Source organism: Scomber scombrus, chromosome 13 (assembly GCF_963691925.1).
Source record: "Scomber scombrus chromosome 13, fScoSco1.1, whole genome shotgun sequence".
NCBI classification, from domain to species: Eukaryota; Metazoa; Chordata; class Actinopteri; order Scombriformes; family Scombridae; genus Scomber; species Scomber scombrus.
Genome location: NC_084982.1, coordinates 14,917,001 through 14,941,596, shown reverse-complemented (window position 1 = coordinate 14,941,596; position 24,596 = coordinate 14,917,001). Strand labels below are relative to the sequence as shown.

The following is a 24,596-nucleotide window of genomic DNA, read 5'->3' as shown; positions in this document are numbered from 1 at the left end:
GCTTTATTGTGTCTTTTCTTTGGGGATTTTTTTTTGAGATAACAAAACATTTCACCATTTAATCAAACATTTGATACAATTGGTATACTGATGTTGTATAATCCTGATAACTGTAGGGTATTTTTCAACAAGACACCTATCAGATAAATACTATATCAGAGTTCAATGGACTTGGACTTGCAAATTATGACATAGTTGCATCAAAATTCCTAAACAACAGTGAGATCACTGACATTCAAATCCTCCACTGCTATAATCCAACACAGATCCTGGTAAAAAGGCTATTATAGACCATCCAGTCATTTCAACCATTCACTCTAATGTATGACTTAGTTATTAGTCATTTAAAAGAAAAAAAAAGTTCAGTTACTCATTATTACATGGAACTAGTAGACCCATTCAGTTTTGGATAACTGAGCAGTGTTGTCATGAACGCCACCCCCACACCAGTTTCCTCAATTAAAGACCTGAGTTGTGAATGTGGTCTTTTTTCCCTGTGTGACACACATATACACGTAGGCACTCACAGCTCTCTTTTGTGGTATATTTACAGTCAAGACTCAAGGGAAATGAATCTGCTGCTGCCAAAGAGGGGTTAGATGCCACAACCCAACCCAACCTTTATATCCAGGCGGGAAGGTACAGGGCTGTTACTAAAAGCTTCCTGGGGATGTTAAAACTCTGTGCAGCACTGATTATGTCTGTGCCACTTCTCAGTAATCTGACACACAGAGGAAGTGAAAAGAAATGTCTCTCTGCCTTTCACAAACTGAGCTGACTGTAGTTGATGTTATTTGTGAGGACAAAAAGCAACACTTTCTTCATATATAGTTTTTACTGGTAGTGAAAAAGAGTTTATTTCATTAGTTCAGGGAAGAGTGAGTATTAGCATAATGTCCTGAAATAACCTCACTCTATTTCCTTTGGATATACCCAGTGTGCGAGAGTGAGCTTGTATATGTGTGTCAGTGTGTATGGGTTTGTGTTTTAATGATCTTGTAGTATTTGCAGGTTTGTGCCTGTTTGAGTGATTACATTACATATGTGCTAAACCTGCATCTGTAATTGAAGGAAATTTTGGGGAATGGCACACTCCCTGGATATCTATTTGTTCCTCTACTGGCAAAAGCAGCAATTTCATATCAAAACAACCTGCTTCAAGTGATCTGATGGTATTATACAAATTGCAGTCTTTACATTTAAGTGTGATATTAATTCCAAGTCTAGTTTGTGTTATGGAACGCAGTGAATCCATAATTTCATTCATTTTAATTATGGCTAAAACTGTTAAAATCTCAAAATGAGTCTATCTGTGATCACACATTTAAGAGTTATTGTTGTGTTACACAAGCACAAAGATTACAGACAACCTGTGCTTTATCTGTTTCATAAAAGGTGGCGGTTCATTTGCTCCAACCCTGCCCCCCTTTTAGTACCCTTAGCAGAGTGCTGAATCAGACCTCTCTCCTTTCCTCTAATGCTGACCCATTGACTCATGTTGGCCTGGTGAACTACTCTATGTGATCTCCTGGTGACCTCAGGGTTCATTTAGGGAAGACGTATCATATATCACACCTACTGTATTTCTAGTTATTATCACAGTATGTGTGGTTCGATGAGTTAATGAACAATACCATGCAGATAAAATATCTAATTTGGGTGATATCTGTCTTATTCCGTCGTTGTAGTCTCTAGTGATGCAAAACAGCTGCTATCCAAACTGAAATCATGAGACAATAAAGGTAGAACAAGACAGTGTTTGTAGCATGATGCTTGTACCTTGCTGAAGGTCAGACCTAATTCACATTTTGCCACCAGTGTTGGTTTTTCAATCAGCAGGTGACAGTGGTGGGTAGATTGCTTTTGATTTATAGACCAGCCTGTCCCTCTTATATTCCCTACTTACCTTCTCTAATAAAGACCCCCCACCCAACACACACACACACACTCACACACAAACACACAAACACACACACAAACACACACACACACACACACACACACACACACACACACACACACACACACACACACACACACACACACACACACACGGTCCTACTGCACACTGTCCATAATAGAAACCACCTCTTTCAACAACATTTCACTCTACTGTGAAATCTAATCCTTAAGGGATCAGTTCACTGAAATAGGAAGCATATTTCTCCAATTACCTCTAGTGGTTTGTAGACATGCAGATTGTATTTCCAGGGGTTTTGCAGTATCCACCAGTGAGACTTCTGTCACCGCCCACATACAATGAAGGTGAATGGAATTTTGTTTGTGGTGCTCAAGCGCTGTACACATGTCAGCAAGATCTCTTACCTAGTCATTAGATCTAGTCATAGTCATGCAACAAAAATTGTTAGCCGTCAAGAACATTATTCAACATTATTAATTAATCTTTTTCTTCTTATTATTATTATTATTATTATTATTGTTATATAATATTGTTGTATTTTTCATTTTTCAGTGGGTCAAAACAATAGCATTTGTCTCTACTGTACTGGGATTATCACAAGTTACAGGAGCTGTTAAATAAAAATAATACTATAAAATCGTCTAAATAAATCTAAAGTATTTGCATAGTTGCATATAATCTATTCAAGGGGAAAATGCAGCTTGTAGTTTGTGATATGGATGGACTGATCCTTTACTCCAATTAGTAAATAAACATTTGTCCCACTCCTTGATCATTCTTATACAACCTATATTGTCTAAGGCGATGGTTATAGGCATGTGTGTATCCAGACATGTCACATATAAGTAAGTTTGAGCTTTGTTTGTTTCTTTTTCATCAAATCAAATAATTTGAATGAATGGGATACGGATACGTTTACGTCACAGCCTGTTTTGATTGATCATTTGCATTGGAGCCACTGATCATCAGTTGATTATACTACCTCCAGTTGAATCCTTCAATTCCATTAACAACTATCATTATGTCGAAGCACAGAGCGTGATTTTACATGCCCCTTCTTCTGATTATATCGCCAGTTTGTTGCTAAATTGAAAACATACACTGAAACCAACTTATTACAGCCAGCAGGACCAGCCGCACGGCGGAATGTAAGGTATGCACCCTGCAATACACAAACAACAACAGAGGGGGACAACACTGGCTCAGTACTGTGAGCCTTGATAACAAAGACAATATATATATAGTTGTAAATACCGGGGTATGTTTTTAAATATGCAGATGGTCTTCTACGAATCTTAACTACGACAAAAACGGAAAGGCTATTATTTATTTTGGCAGTGTTGTTCAAAGCCCTCCCCCTACACTAAGAGGCTTTTTGGTTTCTTCCGCCGTAGCAGCGTCTGTCCTGCGCAGCGCTGCCTGCAAATCAATGAAGCCAGTCAAATAAACTGGGCTGGGCAATCGAAGTTGGGACAATTTACGGAGGTGTCTGTTGCCGGATAGTCGACGACAATAAGGCTATGTATACAGATAATATGTGTAGAGTCCTATTTGGGTGTCCTCTAGTGGAGTAGCAGGAGATATCAACTCATTTTCTACTTAAACGCGGAGTTTGATGTTTTTCGTTAGACATTTGTAGCCTGATTTAAAAAAAAAAAAAAAAAAAAAACTACCCTCCCTACTCGAACTGAGGATGATTTTTGCTAATTCTGGAAATTCACTAAGGACTCCGTATCGCAAACAGGTAAATACGCTAATATTTAACCAAAGACCAGTCGGAAGAGGTGTTGACCTCATACCTGACTTTACTTTAGTCACAAAACAGGTTTTTTTGACAACAGCTCACTTTCTAAATAAACTTAAATGTGTCCGACTTTCTAACAAATAGAAAACTGTACTGTCGTTCACTTGTTTCATCTGAAATTTGCAGTGTTGTGTTCCTGTGTGTGTGTGATCCATATGGGCCTCTTACTGTATGTGCATTATGAGAATATAGATACAGGCCTATGATAACAGTTGATGCTTTTTGTTATGGTTGTATTGGCCAAATACATGAATAGTTATGCTAACCTCTTCCAATAGCACTTTAATTAATTTATGGTTATGTTTATTACATATGGTCATAATTTCATCAATATAATTTCACAGAAACAGACACTTGTCAACCATTAATAGATTTTTGCTTGATTTGGACTGGTGAATATTTTGGTATGCTTTCATCAAACTACTTGGGTGATACTCTGTATGTTTGCAGACATAAGTTTCTCTGTATTTTACAGAATGATACAGTATATATGACTTAATTGTCCATTGATGTGCTCACTTTGTCCCAGTTAAATATGGATTTTTCTTTTAAAACCTCCCTTTAGTCAAAAGGTTTGAATATTTACTCAAGTTCATGCTGTTATCCTGTGGCTAGAGCTCCATGGGCGAGGCCTGTTACTGGAAGCCCTGTGTATTTCCAGCTCGGATATGACAGGCTCAGCTGGTCTGGGGCTGGCTGATAAGATGCCGTCCTCTCCCCATCACTCTCACAGTCCTGCATCAGAGTAGTCGGGCGTATGCATGAAACTAAAATTTACTACCAATCCCACAGAAAAGGGAAGTTGTGCTCACCTGAAGCTAAGACTCTGTGGCAGGGATTCTCTTTAAAGACGGTCTCTCCTTATATGTTGGAACATGTTATAAACCATAACTGGAGTGTTTGTAACAGTTACTTTTTTAAGTAAAAGTCATATGATATTGTAACATATCAAAGTTATACAAGTTATTTGGCAGGTTATTTAACATATCTACAGTACACAAATGCATTTAATACTGTGATGACAGTGTATGGCAAAGGTTTAAATTGAACTACAGGTATCATGGAACTTTTTTTATTTTAAGGCCTTTATTCCATAGATATCTATATAATATAGATATATATTACAGCAAATATATATATTATATATTGCATTGATATATATTTTATAGTCTTTTGCTCACAGTCTTTTGCATTATTCATGTATTGTTAATGAAAATTCATTTGAAAACCTCTTTATTCTGCTTTATAAAAGAACTAGAAGAGTGCACTCAGTAGAGTGCAGATCTCCACCAGGTCTGCATAGTCAAGATGGTTGTGAAGATAACAGTAAGAGGGATTTATTCATGCCGTATTGGGCCTAACTTTAGTGGATCATAACATACTCCAGTTCAAGGTGAGACCAAACCTTTCTATGGATGTCAGTTGTGGAGCCATGACAAAGGCCAAAACATGGCCTGCAGTAGACTAGGTAAGCCTTGTTTGTTGTCTAGCCGATTGCCGAAAATGTGTTTTGCTATGTCATAAAACATATCGTAGAATGGTGAGGACTGCTGTAAAGACAAAAGTCTAAGCTTTAGGATAGGCTCATAAGGAATGGCATTGTAAAATAGGTTTTTAAAGAATTGAGAATCACTGTAAACATGAGACAGCTTTGAGCATACAGTCAATGTGCACCAAAAATATTAGGCTGATGGGTCCAATTGTACGCGAGATTAGCTGTGGACACACACACACACACACACACACACACACACACACACACACACACACACACAACCAAACGCATGATCCCCTCCAGGCTTATGGCTGGCAGAGATAATAATTGCTCTTTTGAGATTCTGAGAAATACATTGTGATGGCAGATTTTGTAACTAATGTTAATGTACATTTTTTCCATGAATATTCATCTAATCTTGATTTATATTTCTTGCAAACAGCCTAACAAAAATCAGGAAACATTTAGCCAAGGTTATGCTGTTTGTGAATGGGGGCTAGGATTTGTTGTTTTTTTTGGTGAGTTAATGAATAATTGTGAAACATTTTGGGACTACTCTTTTGTCTTCTATTCATGTAGCAACAGCAGTTTATTGCTGCAGTTACTGAAGAGCATTAACATATACCTCAGTCTCATGACATCTCCCTGGATAATCCCCCACAACTTTGTTTGCATCGGCCAGTGAAAGCATATTTATAATTTTGACGACTTGACACAGACCACGTTGAGGAGGGCAGTTAACTGTTGAGAGTTTGGGGGAAATTAGGACTTTTGACACCAGTCGGATGCAGAACAGTAGGTCAAAGTGGTTTCACAGTGAAGGCATGTGAGCCGGTCAAGCAGTCGCTCACAAGAGAAGATCCTCTAGACTGAAGTCCAGACTTGGGTTGTTCAGTCCTGTCACCACTTCATGCTTGGGATTCCATCAGCTTCCTCTCAGCTTGAGATTCCTCAGAGAAGGGGGTTGTGGGGGATAATCAGTGTCAGATACTAAAGAAGAAGACAAATCCCTGAAGGCAGATAGCTGTCTGCAGACCGGGACATCTGTATCTGTGTAAACATAAAGCAAGAAGTTGCTCAATCACCAAAGACTTTCAACTTTTTTTCTTGCTTTCTTGGACAGACCCTCTAGCATCTGAAAATAACAGTGCCAGTTGTTTCATTGTGATTTATATCAGAGCAAAAAAAAAAGTAATCTCTTATTTTTTCTAGACTAATCTTGACACATATTCACACATTCATATTTGCAGTCCTTGAAATCATTTTGAACATAATAATAAAGCTACCCATTAATTAGAGCGTTAAGGTTAAAAGGTCTGGCAGTACAGCAGAAATGACTGTTTATGTTGACCTGCGAATAGCTTATTCGACACCCTGCGGAAGTGTGACATCGGTGTGACACTGATGTTAGACCTACAGGCCCCTGTGGACCTGTTTTTTGCTGACTGCAAAGTTCCGATGGAGATTGCTCTGCAGAAATACATCACTGCTCTGTCAAACATTAATTTTCACACCAGACAAAAACCTGCATGATACAAGTGATAGAGTATCAGACAGTTTATTCCCCCCCCCCCCCTTATATGTGACTGTATTATAGTGACTTCTACATTTTAATGCACATCTTCAGACTCTCAGATAATAAAATATGAACTAATTCACAGAGTGGGATCATATTATGTTTTGTCTTTACAGCAAGTTATTGTTTTGTCATGACTTAGACAATCAGGCTTACTTAAAGCCACTAATCAATATTTCATTTTAAAAATGGAATAAATGACTTTGTGCATGTGAAAGTAGTCATTAGTTAACCAACAAATAATGAAACTACTGTGGTTTCACTCAGCTCTGCGGAGCACTGCAGTGTCTTGTAAGTCATTGTTCTGGTTTTTACGGTCCACAGCTTTACTGTTTTGGTTCACTCTCACTACTTTCATCAGCCTCAATAGCAGGCAGCTGTTCAGCAAAAAAAAAGCTTAAAAAACCCACTGTACTCAACCTGCTCAGCTGCAAACAGCAGACAGACAAAGCTAGTGACCAGCAGGTTAACATAGTGTAGCATTTAGCAGCTAAAGAGCCATACATTTACCTCTGGAGCTGGTGGAGAGTGAATGTTGGACTTAAATTCATCTGGTCCCTTAAATGATAATAGAATAAATGTTAATGTTTATTTGTATCTGCTGGATGACAAAATGTCAGTGCAGTGTTTACTTTGTGTTTCGATTTCTTTTAAATATCAAAAAACCGTTGCAGGTTATATCACTCCCTGAAAATCTTGTTCTGGCTGACCTCCCTTTCTCGCTTTACAGCAATGATGTATACTCCAGGGTGTGTCAGTACACTGTGACGTCACAGTTGGGTGTTGACACAGGTGCAAAAGAGTGCACTTGTAACAACACAGAGTAGGCATTGAAACACTGCTGCTCAGTTGTTTGAATATTCTTAATGTATTTAATGTATTTGCATGGCAAAAAGATAGGTTCATTATTTAGAGCCAAATATTATAATATTAAAATGTTCTGAGGATCTTAAGTACATTTTTGGAAAATTCAGATTTGTTATCATTCATTCAGACATGAGAATTTTAAGTGATGTTGATATCTTGTTATGGTAAATTTGGCACAATACAATTATGTGGAGGGATGATTATTCAGTGACCCCCCAGCTTGAATTTGACCCTTCAACTTAGGTTTGCTGTGTTTCCTTCTCTACTCCAGCCACCTGTTACCGTATCATCACACCCCATGGCTCCACCCAGCCCAAGTACCAACAGCAGCACCAACAACAGCAGCAGCAGCAGTACTGCAGGATGGGAGCAGCTCAGCAAAACAAACCTCTACATCCGAGGGCTGTCCCCTTCAACCACAGACCATGACCTGGTCAAGCTCTGTCAGCCGTGAGTCCCACACTTCCTCTCATCATTATCTGCTATTGATCAGCCATTGATTGTTGTGCCTACTTAGTTTCAGAGTCTAGTTTCAATTTGCAGCAGCAGCCACTTATTGACATATAGTTGGTAAAATGCAAAAAAATGTAGAAGGTAAGATAAGTGCATTTGGACATATTTGTTAAAATATGTTTTAAGATTAAGATTAAGTTAGCTCTTTACAAAATATAGACTTGTTTTGAATCCATACAGAAAGCATGATGAGAAACCTATGTATTTTAGATTATAATGAATACAGTAATGTTGCAGGCCTCATTTGAATATGAAATAAAATATAATCTTGAGGACCACACAAGAACAGAGGATAGAGGATGAGCTACTTTACAGCACATGGGGCACAAGAAGTGCAGATTTCATATATCATGTGTGTGGATAAAGGAGGGAGCCTGTCAGCGCTGGGCTCATCCACAGTTGCCTTTGTGCGCTGAATGCTTTATATTTGACAAGAAGAGAGACCACCCTGGAGCCTCAGAGATTTTATGATTTTTCTGAAGCCCTGTCTTCACAATGTGATACTAACTTGCCAACACAAAGCTTTCAATTAATTCATTTGCTGTTTAGAGCTATATTGCACAATAAACACAGCCTCAGCAGTGACATACACCTTTATTTTATTGAAGATTTAGGTTGATAAAGAGCAAGACTCAAAAAGGGAAAAATCATTGAGACGTGAGGATGATTTTCAATGTGGATATTTATCATTTTTAGATTTCAGATATGGACTGATCCTCAAAAGGGAGAACTTCATATTAAAGCGTTCTCTCTTCTGACCTAAATACAGTATAGCACTTTACACTACAGATGTGAGAGTAGTCCCACTAGATGTGCTATTTTATCACTTCAGCATTTGTAAATCTGTGGGCATATAGATTCTCTCACAGGTTCACACAGAATAATCCAAAACCTTATTAAGTAAGACTTTATGTAGCAAGTCGATACGTTTTATTGCACTGTAATAATATGTATAGGTTTTATATCCTGACTATGTACAACACTTTTGATGGTACTGTAAGAGCAAAACTGCTGCAGCCGCACATGACTTGAGATTAGAGTTCAGATAAAGTAAGGTCAGAGGGTTTTGCCCTCTCACCCAGTTTAGCATTTAGCCTAATCCCTGGCTAAAATATCCTCCTATTTGACTGCAGGGTACATCAGGGTTTGTATCACTGTCATTGTAGATTATATAGGTCACACTGTAGAAGCCCGTCTACATAAAATTACTCCCATTTTTGAAGATTTTGCGTTCACTTTAGAGGGAATAAAAAACTATTTAATGTATAAACTATTTCCCAGATTGAAAATTACATGCAGGGATCAACAAGCAGTCATAGAATACATCTATATGACTAAGTTGGTGAAAATAATTATATTTTTATTTATATTATGAAGAACTTTGCGTCCAAGCAAAAGCCAACCGGATGTGTGGAGGACTACAAAGGTGAGCCTCTTCTAAACAAGAAGACAGTTTGATGATTTAGTTTGATGGAGAAGTGAAACATAAACAGTATGTTTATATGAGAGTTTACATATTTTATAAAGCAATATTTTAAAATCAGAACCAAAAAACACATTTAAAGAAGTAAAAGGAGCTATTGACACAAAACAACTAAATCTGTTCACCTCAATAAAGTCTCTTTAAAGTAAAACATGTTTGGATTTTGCCACCAGCACTGTCCTGTGGTCTGCATGCATGCCATGATTGTGTTTGAAACCATGACGATGAACCAGACCAGATTTTTGAATGTCATAATCTCTGTTCTGTGGTTTGTATATAAGTCATTTGTGACTAACTTGTCCCATCAAAGATGGAAACAATTCCACAATGTTCCTAAATATGACATGGAAACAATAATTAGTATGACAGAACTTTTATATACAAAGTAAGTTACATGAATGTAACTTTACATACAGATTACTCCCCATACAAAGAGAGTGTTTGTTTCTGCCTTACCAAAAAATGTACCAAAGTGACCCGGTTAATAATAATAGACTTTGGTTGCTCTGTATAATGTTTGAAACTCTGTTTTTTGTTTGGCTGAAGAGAAACGGACTGTCTAAGTTTGCACCCACACAGTGGGGATTTTCGGCACCACATGGAAACCACTTCCTGTTTCTCATACTTTCACAGTGATGTCATAGATAGTTGCTCAACCCCCCCCCTTTGTGTGTTCTTTAACCAGCACTGACTGGTATGTAATCCAGCTAACAAAACCTCGTCTTTCTTCTTCTCCTCTAGGTATGGCAAAATTGTATCAACAAAAGCCATCATGGACAAGACAACAAACAAATGTAAAGGTGTGTCAAGCTGTTTGTCTCTTTCCAACACAGCCCCCGCTTTCGCTGTCTTTTCGTTAAGTATAAAGAAATCTCATGAACTGCCCTGCAGGACTGTGTTTTGTTACTTCTACACACTCACACAAAATTGGTAGTCATCCAATGTGTGAATTCTATCTAAACATCAAGTCATTCAGCAGCTATGCAGTTGTCTCAGTTTATCCAGGCAAGTCAGGAAACAGACAGCCAGGCTGCTTAAAGCTGCCTCCAAACAGTCCGCCGTTTTCTTCCTAATTTTCCTTTAAATAGTGGTCAAAAACTTTTTTACTTTCCCACCATAAAATGTAAAAAATGGTTTGGTCTGTCATGCTACTGTGAGGTCAAAAGTTTAACTCCTCCTCCCCTCCAGTAAACTTTCAAAATGACCAGTTGTCAAAAGTCAGGTAATTAGCAAAGAAGAGAGAAATGGAAAATGAACTTGTTCGGAAACTGGACACAGATATCATAAATGACTTTGCTATAAAGAAAATTTGGAGTTAAACTCTAAACATACTGCACCAACAGTAGTAGACACTGGACTAATGAGATTATTTGGACATGGTTTTCTTGTGCAGTAAAGAAACGGTTAGTACACTGGGTGTCATTCATTCATTCATTGCATGCCATTCTTGCTCAGTAATAAGACTGTACATGGGTAGTCTATGGACATATATAACTCAACCAGTGCCTGTTTTACGCATTTACATTTGAAAGATTGACTGTGGTCACTGAAATTACAATGGTGGGTTTTTTAACAATGATTTATATATTGGTTTATGTGTGTGATAGTTATGTCTGTGGGCGTTTGTTTGGATTGTTTAAGGTCTGAATATGTTTAGGTTTTTTTTCATTTAAAACTGATGTAGATCATGTTCAGATAATTAAATAAGTATGTTATCAGGTTTCCATGGACAACTTCAAAGCATTAATGTTGGGAATGATAGCATGTCACTAACATTATTGAATTTTGATGATAGGGCTCAACTTTCAGTTAGCCTATGTTAGCCAATCTGTCAATGCGGCACCTTCCAGCAGGGTTGTGCGGAGGTGTGGGTGTGTTTATTTGTGCTTTAGAATATAACCACTTTATTTCTCTGATTCACTGCTTCATTCTCACTATGCCACTCCCTCTCTCCATTCACTCCAGCTCAATCTTTTCAAATTGCGTAAAAGTAACATGACTTTGCACTTTCAAATTACGTGGACCAAAGTCCAATTTTGTGTGCACTTGATGCGCCAATCATTCCCAAAGTGACATTATTAAAACATGACTTTATTTTATAGGGTCATATTTGGCTTATCTGGGGGTAGTCGTTGTGGTGGATGGCTAGATAATTGGTTGGCAAAAAGTTACAAAAGCAGCAGGAGAGCACTTTTAGAAACCACCAACCAGACATCTTTACTGGTGTGTTGGTCATTTTAGCTTAAGATTTTTGGGTCTGGATATTTTTACCGCATTTTACTATTTTAATCCAGTTCCATCCATGACCTTTCCCTAACCTTAACTAAGTTGGGGTTTTTTTCCCCCTAAACCTAACCAATGGCATAAAATGACATGCAAAAAGGTTAAAAATGCTGCATTAAATTGGCATATCACCTGCATTCAATGTGAAAATGTGAAGTCGTAGTATTTGTATGCAGATTGTGAGACCGGGTTGTTCACTCTAAAATTAATTTAAATTTAATGTTTTTTTAAATGAGTCGGGAAGCTGACAGCAAAGCCTAATTTTATTTTTAATGTTATCAAATGAAGAGAAATGTCCAGTCCCTAATCACAGGGTTGTACAGCTCTGCTGCATGGTAAACAAGGTTCTTCCTCCCATGGGCATCCTTCGTCTGATTGCCAGCTATATGTTGGCCATGTATTGGCCACCAAAAAGAATGAGAGGACTCATTTTTGAGTCATTTTTTCCGCATTGCCAGATTTGGTGTGAATGCAGCCTTATGGCCAGTCAGTGACCTGTGCGCAGGCGGGACTTGGTAGGGCTGGCTTTGGAGATCATCTTGTCCGAGGCACGAGCAAGACACATGGCGGGCCTGCACCAAGCTCATGTTATTTTAAACCTCAGCCCTCGTCTGTTGGTGTGTCACTCACACTGCTGTGGGTGGTTCCTGGGAAGAAGCACCAGACTCCTCCTTTTTCTGTTGAGTTACTGTCAGTCTTGTTCCAGTTCTAGTAAACTGCTCACTTGACTAAAGATGGACTCACTGATTCTCTCCAGTGCTGATGGGATTAAGAGAATGCTTTGTCACTGTCCTCTGGATTATTCAGATGCCAGTTGCGCGAAGGCCTTCAGTGAAAGGGGACACTTTCTAAGACCTTGTAAAGGTCTAACTGAATTTTAAATAGAACTTTGACTTTCACAAAATTCTTCATTTGACTTAGGCTAATGGTTTCATGTCATTACAGAAAAGTATCAAACACTCGTTATAACTATAAGAATGATTTACGCAAAAATTGTAGTACCTGTGAGACCGATTTCACAGCTGAAAGAGCCCTGACACTCACCATTATTTAGTTTGAATAGGTTAAATATAGCAGCCTCAGTAAAGGCCAGGGACTATGGGTTCACCCTGTTTGTACCCCCCAGAACAAAGAGCTGACCTGAGCCATGAATGTCACTCTGGTATCTGCATCCTCAGCGCTTTTTTGACTTTACTTCCACACACACAAAAGCACACGTACATTCATAGACCTACATAATACACGTGTATACTGTATACATACATACTGTGCAACTACTCACCAACAAATGGTATGTCATGCTTTGTTTTTGTAACAAATTCTACCGACCAATGAACAAACAAACCTACACCATCCATCCAGAGTGGCATAGGGCAGCTCACTTAACATGGTGGCTCTGTCATTATTTGTGTTGGCTATAGTACATTGTCCTAACTGTCCCGCTTTTCTCCTCAGGATATGGCTTTGTGGACTTTGACAGCCCTGCCGCAGCTCAGAAAGCGGTGGCTGCCCTAAAGACCACTGGTGTCCAAGCTCAGATGGCAAAGGTGAGGATTCATTACAATCTAATCCTGATATCTCATCCACACAACACACCCAGTAACACTGTTACCCCTCCATCTGGCCAGTCAGGCAACTTGAACCTAATCCTTGTGGTATTAACTAGCAGGGCAGGAATCCTTGACTGTAGGGTGTATATCCCCCAACACTTGGTCCGTACTGTGTGGATTCATGAGTGAAGAATGTACGGTAGAAAATATGAAAACAGCCTGTGAATGTCTGTGCATGCATGTGTATTTAACTCTGTTTGCTTTTAGGCTTTCAGGCCCATATTTACTAAGGTACTTTCCCCTAGTTTTCTGGCTTATACTGTATGTAACACAGTGTTTTGTATCAAACAGGTGCCTGCAGTCACAATTTGTGTGTGTTTGCAAGGTGTATTTCTTTCCTTATTATATGAAGATATGTAAGCACTGGTTGATTATGTATTGTGCTTTGTCTACTTCATGCAATTTGTATCAGTTTACTCATTCTCTGCCTGTGAATAGGCATAATAGAATAAGTAACAAGGGAGGTTGCAATGGAAAGGAAACATGAATTAACTTAAATGTCATTGGCAAAGAGTGAGTGCACAAAAACATCTAGAGCTACACTGTATCAGTTATGTAAAAATGATTTTATTTTAAATACGGACACATTTATAACTAAATATTACAGGAGCCTTATTTCCTCTCACACAATAACCACAAATAGATATAGACACGCCCTTCATCAGCCATTTTAATATCAATATGCTGCCTGCTCCACCAGTTTTTTAGACCTGCCAATGACACAAACAGAGAAGATGTGCAGTTTCACAGATTGTGATGCTCAATCTCTCTCTTTCTCTCCCTCTCCCTTTCTTTTCATTTCCAAGAAGGTCAGTTTGCCCTCAATGTCGCAGTGCATTTGGTAATATGCTCATGCGCACATATATGGTTTACAATGTACATGTATGTGTTTTCCTGCATGTGTTTGCATGCGTATACATCTGTGATGATTCCCAAAGGTTGTCATCTGACAGCTCCCAGACAGGTATTAGAAGGGTTTCAGACATGAAAGGCTCCAATAGTCAGACTATAGGGTGTAGAAACTAGTGATGCAGTGTGCTGACAGCAGGATGACATATAGGAAAAGGTATCCACCATGAGAGTGTGCAGCTAAGACTGACCAGAAGCCTAGTCTAGTATTTCTGTCCCCTTCCAAAGCACCCTTAATACTTTTAGGGCCTGATTTACTAAAGGTTTGCGTGTGTAAAAACGTGTGCAAATTTGACATCACCCGCAAAAATTGCGCAAGCGCACTGAGGCTTGCGTCTTTCAACTGTGCAAGACAGTACGCGCTGTCCATTTAGTACGTTTGCCATAATCAATATGTTATATGGAGCGTTTCAACCCCAGTGTGCAAAATACAGGGAGGAGAAAATGCAAATATGTTATTTAGCACGCGCATTGTGGTTTACCAAACCTGAAGGTATTTTTTCTGACGCTAACTGCGTCTATAAATAATACCTTTTGAAGGGCAGGTATTAACCGGCTGCGCACTGCGCATAGATGACGTCTGTTAATGTAGAGAGGAGGAGACGAAGGCACAATGACAGAATACGCACAGGGCGGAGTTTTTCCACCTGTGTTAATAATTTTGGAGTGGAATATTTTTGGTTTTACTAACAGCATTGACTTCGTCCCAAATACTCTCCCATATGTCGTTTTTTCTGGTAATATTTGTTTGTGTTATAACTCAATATATTTGTTAACCTCTTCCACTAGAACCTGATAAAATTTCATTTTGCGCTTGCGGGCTTTCTGCTCGTCCAAACTCTCCATTCAGACACGCAAAACCTTCATTTTAATACTGCTGTCTCCACCCTGTTGCACCTGTTTTCATTTACGCAGTTATTCTTAGTAGATCACCGGCCAAACGCATGCAAACGAGACGCGGAATCTATTGCACTGTGCACTCAATTTAGTACCCACTATTTGCGATCTTAGTAAATCAGGCCCTTAGTGTCTTTTACTTAAAATTAACACGTCTTTCTTCACCAGACAAGTTAGACTATAATAGTAGTTATAGTAGAAGTTGGTATTGTTGCACAGTGTAAGTTGGATAGATAGTAATTTACAGTTTCAATACACTACGTACATACATGGCTTTATTTGTTCACAATGTAGAAGCTTTTCAGATGAAGAGTTTTAAAGTAGGACTTTATTACAAGCACTTAGACATCTGCATTGACTCTGACATCAGAAAAGGAAGTAAATACTCATGTGTTGTTATGGTAACAGGAACCAGTCAGGGGAAATTAGTTCCCACACAGCACTGAGCAAGAACCCTTGGCCTCATTTCCCTGTCTGGGGATCTGTGGAGCTCCTTGACATGCCTCTGTGCACCCATTTTACTTTTTAATTAAAATAGAGCAGCTTTGAGGGGCATGCCCAGGTTTAATCTTTGTATTGTGGAAGGTAAATGCTATTATGAAGTGTGAGCCTTTCAGTCCAGCTTTATTCTCACTATTACCAAAGCTTGTTTGGGCTTAATGGACTCTCTGACAAAGGTCCTTTTTTCCTGTTTTTTTTTTTTTTTGTCTTAAAAAAATGCTTCCAGGCTCCCTTCCACAAGCTTTCCGTCATTATCAAAAGCATTCAAGAGTTCCCTTTTTTAAATCATTTGTTATTTCAATGTATGTCTTGTGATAGTTGACTCTGTGTTTACTTTTATTCTGGATACATATGAGGAAGTCTCTTTTAAAAGATGTTATTAACAGAGACAAAACAATGTATCATAATTATTATACATAGTATAGTTTTATCAGGCAATGTAGAATACATTTATAGGGGAACAGCATTGTTTTATATTGTTTCCTCTGATCTGAAAGTCCTGTATGAGGAAGATAACTCTGACTGGGAGAAGTGAAAGAGCAGCACATGCCCTTACCTCATCACCGCTGTTGTAGTGTTATTCAGGCAGACACTGAACAGCCGACTGCTCCAGTGGAGCTGCTCAGTGGTCAAAAGAGGAGGTTGTACTTGGCATCTACCGGGTTGTGATCAAGTTTGTGACATGAAGGAGAGTGTTCATGCTTAATGAAAATATATAAGAATATACGGAATAGGAATTGCACCTTCCATTTGCACATCCTCTACCATGATCAGGATTGTTTGTCAAATGGCCAAAGGACAGAATCTCTGCAGTAGATAACATAATTTTTATACAGCATTTCTATCCTTTCACTCTCCGTGAGCAAGGCAAACCCCTCCATCGCCTGCACCTCTCTTCATTAGCTCTACATCCTCAAGCGTGCATTAGTCACAGTTAATGACTGACTGATGGGTGGCGACCCCATTCAGCACACAAACAGATGTCTTATCTCGCTGCCATACTTCTGTCTCTGCATTTAATGAGCTTTTCCTCATTTTAAATATATCTCTCAAGTGATGGTGCACACCTCACTCCATCCTCTCATCTTTCCTTACATCTGTTTTCAGAAACAAAACAAGTCCTCTGACTGACCACCTTCCCTTGGTTTTGTTGCCGCACAAGCCGCTTATTCATTGCCCACTAATTTAGAAATGTTGTTTTTTTTGTCAGTGTATTACTTTAGTAATCAAATCTACCCCTGAATGCAACACAAGGCTGATGAATATTAATGGTGAGAGGCTGCTCTCCAGGGACTCGTAGCTGGGTCTTATGTTTCTGCTGATACTATTAAAATACAGAAAGAAATCAGCTGATGTGAGTCTTAAGCCGCTGTGGGCTGCATGTAAATCTCTATTTATCACTGTTCCCTTTATTACCTAAGACTAAAAGCAGAAGGAAGAAGAAGTAGAGATAAGCAGAGACACAATAACCATATCACTAAATTCTGTATTAGAAGTCTATAAAGTGTTTAGCCACTCACAGGGATTAATTACTGTGTGCGGAATTGCAATTAAACTTCTCTCTTCCTCCTACATTACATGCTGCTTAAGCCAGTTTGAATGTAATGAACAAAGGAATGTGTGTATGTTTCCAGTTGTGTTTAAAGCAATCACGTACGTATTACATTACCACTGGCTTCTTCTATCTCTCTCTTTCCACTGTACAGCAACAAGAACAAGACCCGACAAACTTGTACATCTCCAACTTGCCTCTGTCTATGGATGAGCAGGAGCTGGAGAACATGCTAAAGCATTTCGGCCAGGTCATATCCACACGTATCCTGAGGGACTCCAGTGGAGCCAGTAGAGGAGTGGGCTTTGCCAGGTCAGATGCACTTTACTGCTGTTACATATAGCATTTTAGCATCAATAAATCTTCACTATGAGAGTCAGCATGATGAAGCTAAATAAAAAGTTTCCAACTGAGACAACTGGCAGCCTCTTTTGGTCTCTAACTAACATTTTGCATTGTGTGCCATCATATCAGATTTGTAAGGAAATCTGTCAGATTGTGCTGAAAGCTGAAAAGAGCTGAAAGAGACCCCTTATACACCAGTAAACAGGAACTGACCACTGTTTGACCAGTGAAATGGAAGTAATGCCACGGATGTTGAAGGGAGACAAGTAGCAATATCCTCTTCACAACATTAGGCAACCAAGTCTAGGGGAAATGTGACATTAATTTTGACAGAACAATATGAGAGGATTGAGGTCAAGGCTACCATTCAATAGCACCAATTACCTTTAAAAATATAACCATACATGTAACACCTCAAAAAGATTAAAAATACAGTTGATTTCTCATCTAAAAATGCCCTTGCAGTTCAATGCAGAATTAGTTTCATGTCTAAAATTAATACCTAAAAAACATAGCTACGTTGTTGATAAGCAGTCAGAAAGAACAGTTCATGTGTGGACAAATGGAAACTCCTTTAAAAATAGTTTCATGATGACTGGGTGACATAATGGTAGTGCTAGCGTCTGCCAGCCATACTTGCATAACCTGACTTTTGACTGAAATACCTGAAAGGCAAGGCCAGGGTCTTGAATGATGGAACAAAAATATCCCAATGCATCATAGGAATGTTTGTGTGGGGGGTGTGAGTGGGTGTGTATACTTATAGGTCTGCGTGGCCCATATGGGCTGCACAAGTTGATTCCACAACATATATGCACACCTCTGGCTTGCAGACTCAAAGATTGAGATCAAAATCTTTTACTTTGAATCTTCCACCCACCCACAAAGGAAGCAGTTCTTGGAAAGCACCTGTTCACCCCCCTGCTGATGTAATAATGATCTTCTTATGTCTTATAACTTCAGGATGGAGTCCACTGAAAAATGTGATGCAGTCATTTCTCACTTCAATGGAAAGTTTATTAAGATGCCAGCAGGTGTTCCAGGTAAGATATACTGTATATTTATCTTATAGTAGCAGGTATGTACTGCAGACATATTGTTTAACAGCCAAGCCTTTAAAAGGGTGTGTGAAAGAAAAGAACAGGATTTGTTTTATAATGAGCACTGGCTGTAATGTGCACAGTATTAATAGACAATGACGTGTCCAGGCAGCTGATTCATGCTTCCAACAGGAGCCTGTGAGTCTGCTGGTAAAGAGCTCATATACACTCCCTAAGTGGCAGAGCACAGACAAAGAAAAAGAGAACGAGAGAGCTGCTTTGTGTAGCTTCCACTCCCACTCTAAGCTTTTTAATTGGATTATTAGACATAAATAGTCTCTTCTGGCCTTGCCTCCTTTAGGAAGGGGAGGGGATTACAGCTCCACAGCTGCCAAATTAGATGTCTGTGTTCTCAGGCTGGCTGGTGAATGTGAACTCCCAGGCTTTAGGGAGTGAATGACTGCAGAGCAAGCAGGACAAGACTGTGTGTGTAGGACAAACCTTTTATTTCATTCTCTCTCTATTTCTCTCTTTAGCACCCCTTGAACCTTTGCTGTGCAAGTTTGCTGATGGTGGGCAGAAAAAGAGACAAAGTCAAAATAAATTTGCTCACAATGGTCGCGCTTGGGCGAGGGATGGTGACTCCAGACTGGTAAGTGGTTCCTCCCTCCCACAGGATGACGTGAGAGGTCTGAGTGGCTGATGGGAAACAAGTGGGGGGGGGGCTGCTGATTCCCAACCCCTAACCCAATGAAGTTTTTTTTAACCATTCTGTATTCCCATCTTAAAATGTTCTCTACTCACTTTTTCTTACCCTAGAAACACAGGACTTGTGTTGCAATGACCTTATAGGTTTATGATATGACACCAGTTTTAGCAATTTCTATATAGATCCTGTGTTGTATGATAAGTGAGTTGGTTGTGAGGGTATAAAATATAGTGCATAACATTATATCCATTTGGGTTTAATTACATTGAATAACAGACTTTGGCTGATGTGAGGCGTCCATCTCTGCTCATTTGTCAGGGACTTATGTATTATTAGGCACCAAGTCTGATATATCAGAGCTTTCTGAAAAATCTGAGTTGACCAGTAATTATAACGATTTGGTATGTCGACATTAACACTATTTACAAGATGGAGACTTGTTAGCAGCACAAGTAATAGAAATCACCTCTTTGTAATTGGATATTTCTTATGTAGTTAACCTCTTACCAAAGTTTTTACTTATATTTGTACCTTCAACTTTTATTAAAGAACCAAACATATTCGAATGCATTTAATTAGTATTATTAATCTTTTGGACTCATAATGCAAAGGAGAACGTTTCATGCCAATCCAAGCTGTAGATTTAAATTATTGTATGATAAACAGAGAATGTAATAAATGTTACAACTTGGCCAAAAGCAAAAGCACTTACACTGACATAATTGTTTTAAAAGCACTGAAATGAAAGCTAAAGTAATAAATCCCATGTTTCGTATCCATCGCTTTGAATTACTCCTGCTTTTTTATTCCTTTCAAGGTTTGAGTACAGTAGCCACATGGCAGATTTAAATAGTTGTGTTGGTTAAGTGTTGGAGTCACATGCTTCACTTTAGTTGTCAAACTTGTGCTTTCTTCGCCCCCCCAGGCTGGAATGACACTCACATATGACCCCAGTGCAGCTGCTATGCAAAATGGGTGAGTCACTCAGGACAACAGATTAGATCACACTGTTGTGGTCAATATATTTAATTTCACTTAATTTACTTGATTTGATAACAATACACTTTATGTTGTGTGCACAGATTTTTCCCAACAGCATACAGCATTTCAAACAGGATGATTGCTCAAACGTCCATGTCTCCTTACATGTCTCCGATGTCAACATACCAGGTTTGAATCTCTCTTTCCCATAATGTGCAGTATGTGTGTTACACATAGTATCACAGCTTTAATGTCTATCAGCCATTTGTCAACAGGAAGCAGGAACAGTTTGCAAGTTAAATCCGTGCCAAAAGGTGCAATGGCCTTTCGTACTTGTTGCTGTTCTAGTTACAGTGCAGTGGCACGTGATCTCTGGAAATAGCACCAGCTCAGTGCCACTATGTTGACCGTGTGTGTGATGTTACAGGTGCAGAACCCATCCTGGATGACCCATCAACCCTACATCATGCAGCACCCAGTAAGACCATAATCTCTTTATCTCCTCTTAATCACTGTCTTCATTGTCATACACACTTTTTTTTTTACTATTTCATCAAAATATTTCCTTCTGTGGTTGTAAAAGAAATTAAACATGTTTCCATAAACAGACAACCACAATATGTAAGAGTATTAGTTATCACATAAGGTGACACTGATCCTTGAGGATTTACAAGTGTTGAGGAATTTTAAAACGACTGTTTCGGAGAGGCTATGTAAAGCTGTGTATTTGATGACAGATGCCGAACAGATTATAACAGATGGGTTTGAATTGAGAGAGAAGTGTCCTCTCTCTTGCTCTGAAAAAGAGCCAGCATAGATGAGAAAACACTGCTAGATGCATCAGGCCAGCCAAGATGCTTATAGACAACTTGTGACTATTCCACCTTCTGTTGTGGCCATGATATGTGAGATTAATCATTTTCTGTGAGTGTGTGTAACTGTCGTTTCATTCTATTGTCGTTATTCTCCCTAATTTTTAAGAAATATCTCTGTTTTACACAACAATAAGCCTTTACTCTCTATGTGTAGGCACTGTCTGCATTCATCCCTCTCACCTGCTCACACTTTTCTTCCAGGGTACAGTGATATCGCCCTCTATGGACCCATCTTTGTCACTGCAGCCTTCTTCCATGATGGCCCCCCTCGCACAGCAGATGAGTCACCTCTCCCTGAGTGGTGCAGGAACGGTGAGAGAACGCTGCATGGGATGAGAAACGAGTTCACACATTACACTTATTTGAGAAGAATATCTTTAAAAGTGCTTAATTGAACTGTAAAATGTGTAGATTATGAATGTTCTCTCTGCATGACTCTCTTTTCTTTGTTGTGCAGTTTATGGCCGCCAACACAGCTATGCAAGGAGCATATATACCCCAGTATGCACACATGCAGACAACATCTGTTCCTGTGGAGGTAAGAGTATTAACAGAAATCCAGCCTAATGTGTGTAAAAATCCCTCATTTTCATTATTTTTGACCTAATTTCTGATTATTTTACTCACTTCCAGGAAAATGGTGCACAGTCACAAGTGGACACATCCAGCAACCATTCCCCATATTCCTACCAACAAACCAAGTAGTGCTGATGTAACATTTGGACAACAGCTAAAACAATCATGTCTACAAATGCAATGGACGCTAAGGATCTTTCACTGTTTTGCACAGGTTCTGCAATCGTTTAAGTGAGACTATTTTTGGTATAATTTTGAAGAACTACAAAAAATGATCTGAGTTTATCAAATGATCTGAATTATATAAAGAAAACGTTTTGAAAAAGTTTTATTTTCATACTAGAAAACGTTTATTTTTTACCAAAGATTGCCACAGGATACAAGGAAGAATCATTTGACTAGTTGTTCAAAGTGCATGATAATAAATGTCTTTTGTTAATATTTCCAGATTTTATTTTATTTTATTTTTTTGTCTGAAGACTTTTTTTTTTATCCAGACATTTTGAAAATGATGTTTTGTGCTTGCTGTGTGAGTGTTGCTATGGTGAAGTGTTAAGTGTTGTTTTCTTGTAAAGTGATTTCTCTTAGTGCTTTAGATTGATCTTGCTATCTGATTCAGATTTGCCTTAATAGTTTCTATATAGTAGCTGCACAGGTCACCACAGAAACCGGCAATAAAGTGTTTAGAGCTGTTGCCATGGAAATGAGCTACATAGGACTTTTACTGAAATCTGTGTTTTTTGCTTTTTCCCCACCCAAAACTAGTAGAAAAGAAAAGAAGTTTTAGAAAAAAATGATTTGAATGTACTGACTCCCCATTTTAGGATTTTATTGGATGTAATTTTAATTTAGAAAGAAGTCCCTTCATGTTTCTGGATGTTGAAATGTGTTCCGCTGAAAGATCACCTTTTGAATCTTGCCTTTTTGATTACTTGGTGTTGTAGAGTAGCTGAAATTGAACTTGGTGGGGGAATGAGGTGGGGCAAATGTACTTTGTTGGTTGTGCTGTTGTTTCTTTGGGTGAAGTTAATTGTTATTTTGATGGGGTGTGTCTTTTCCACTTTTTTTGAACAGCAAACAGGAACACATGGACTTATGATTGTGCAAAAAAAGTCATCAAAGCCTTGTGATAGAACTTAGGCAAACGTTCAGTGAGCTGGGGGGGGGGGGGGGGGGGGGGGGGGGGGGGGAATATGTGTATTTTATTGTACCTCGCTCTTTGATAGGAAACAAAGTTGGCACTTTCAATTGTAGTTCACCTCACCAAAGATTGTGAGCTAGTACACTGAGGAAATAGCATCATTTGTCTCTTTAACCTGGACATAAGTGACTCTGCAAACTAGATTGCAGTTTGGATAGTGTGCCTTTTTTGTACATTTACATTCAGTTGTCATAGGTATCAGTACAATACAGATACACACAAGCATGAAGAAAGGCCTGGATCCAGCATGTGCCACAGATGAACTTCATACTTACAGAAAACTTAGATGTTTGCAACATTACAGTTATGATTTAGTTAAATAGTTAAAAACAAAGATACTTTTAAAACTATGAAAGGACAGTGCTACAATATTAATCTAATCTGATATGACATAGCGCTAAAAATTGTGGTTTTAATAAAAAATGTCAGATTTCTTTTTCTTGTTTTTTTATCATAGTGGATTGAAGCAGGCTTTTTGATTAGGTGTCCTCCTGTGATTCGACCTGGTGGTCATTCAGACCAGATATCTACCTCAGAGTTTTCGTTCTCCTCTGTATTAGGTCGGGTTAGCAGGTCCAGCCCGCCCTTCCAGACCAAATGCCATGCTCAGGAGCTGGCCACATACAGCTGTTTCCTTTCAGGTTGTTTTAAATACTTTTTTGATTTTCTTCAAACCTATTTTTTTTATATTGTATTATTGTAATCATTAGGTGGGCAGCAACATGTTTTTACTCACACATTCAGTTTCATAGTTTCAAAGAGCTGCTGCTTTTATGTCCATAGATTCCAGAGGCTGATATAAGACCAACAATGACAATAAAGAGTTGTAGTGTTCACTGGATCTGTGCTCCCTAAAACAAACATGTTTGTTGCTTTGTCTTGGGTCTAGACAAACTTACAGCAGCATTTCCTCTGTAGTTAGCTAGTGTGTGCAACAAATGTAAAGGGCCGTTGGGATTCTACTTGAGATTTCTGTGTAATGCCTGAGACTGAGAAGTAATACTGTCTTGTGAGGTTTATGCTGCTAGTTGTGTCTGAACCAAGTGCCATAGTATCTGCGTCAAGAGTTGCAGAGGTGCATCAAAGAAAAAAACTGCTCATATAAGTAACCATCATGTTGAACAGTCATTAAGTTATATGAAAAGTTCTAATTTATGAAGTTTTTTGTACAGACAGCTTGAGGAAATAAGAGATTTTCATAGAGCTATATGAAACTTTATTGTTTTGTTTTTTAACTTGTGCCACACAATTGCCAGTGGTAACTTGTATGTACAGTTTAATCTCTCCTCTGTATTTTTTGTTTTGTAGTGTTTGTTAAAGCCAAAGAATTTTTCTTTTTCAGTAGATTGTTGCCTAAGTTTTATTCTGTTCATTTCTTCAACATTTTTTGAATAAAAAATTTTAAATTTTGCAACTTTCTATGTGTTGTATGTCTAGTGTTTGGTGGCGAGAAGCTCT

General features: G+C 38.6%; 1 protein-coding gene across 1 annotated transcript; it reads left to right on the top strand.

Moving 5' to 3' along the window:
• Window positions 1-3,383: 3,383 nt before the first annotated feature.
• LOC133992746 (RNA-binding motif, single-stranded-interacting protein 1) lies at window positions 3,384-23,078 on the top strand. Its single transcript, XM_062431464.1, has 13 exons — window positions 3,384-3,665; window positions 7,935-8,113; window positions 10,401-10,459; window positions 13,398-13,489; window positions 17,566-17,723; window positions 18,720-18,799; window positions 19,333-19,448; window positions 20,431-20,480; window positions 20,588-20,675; window positions 20,914-20,964; window positions 21,563-21,673; window positions 21,819-21,899; window positions 21,995-23,078. The coding sequence occupies exons 1-13, from the start codon at window positions 3,615-3,617 to the stop codon at window positions 22,064-22,066; spliced, it is 1,188 nt and encodes a 395-aa protein (XP_062287448.1). The 5' UTR covers window positions 3,384-3,614; the 3' UTR covers window positions 22,067-23,078.
• The last annotated feature ends 1,518 nt before the right edge of the window (window positions 23,079-24,596 follow it).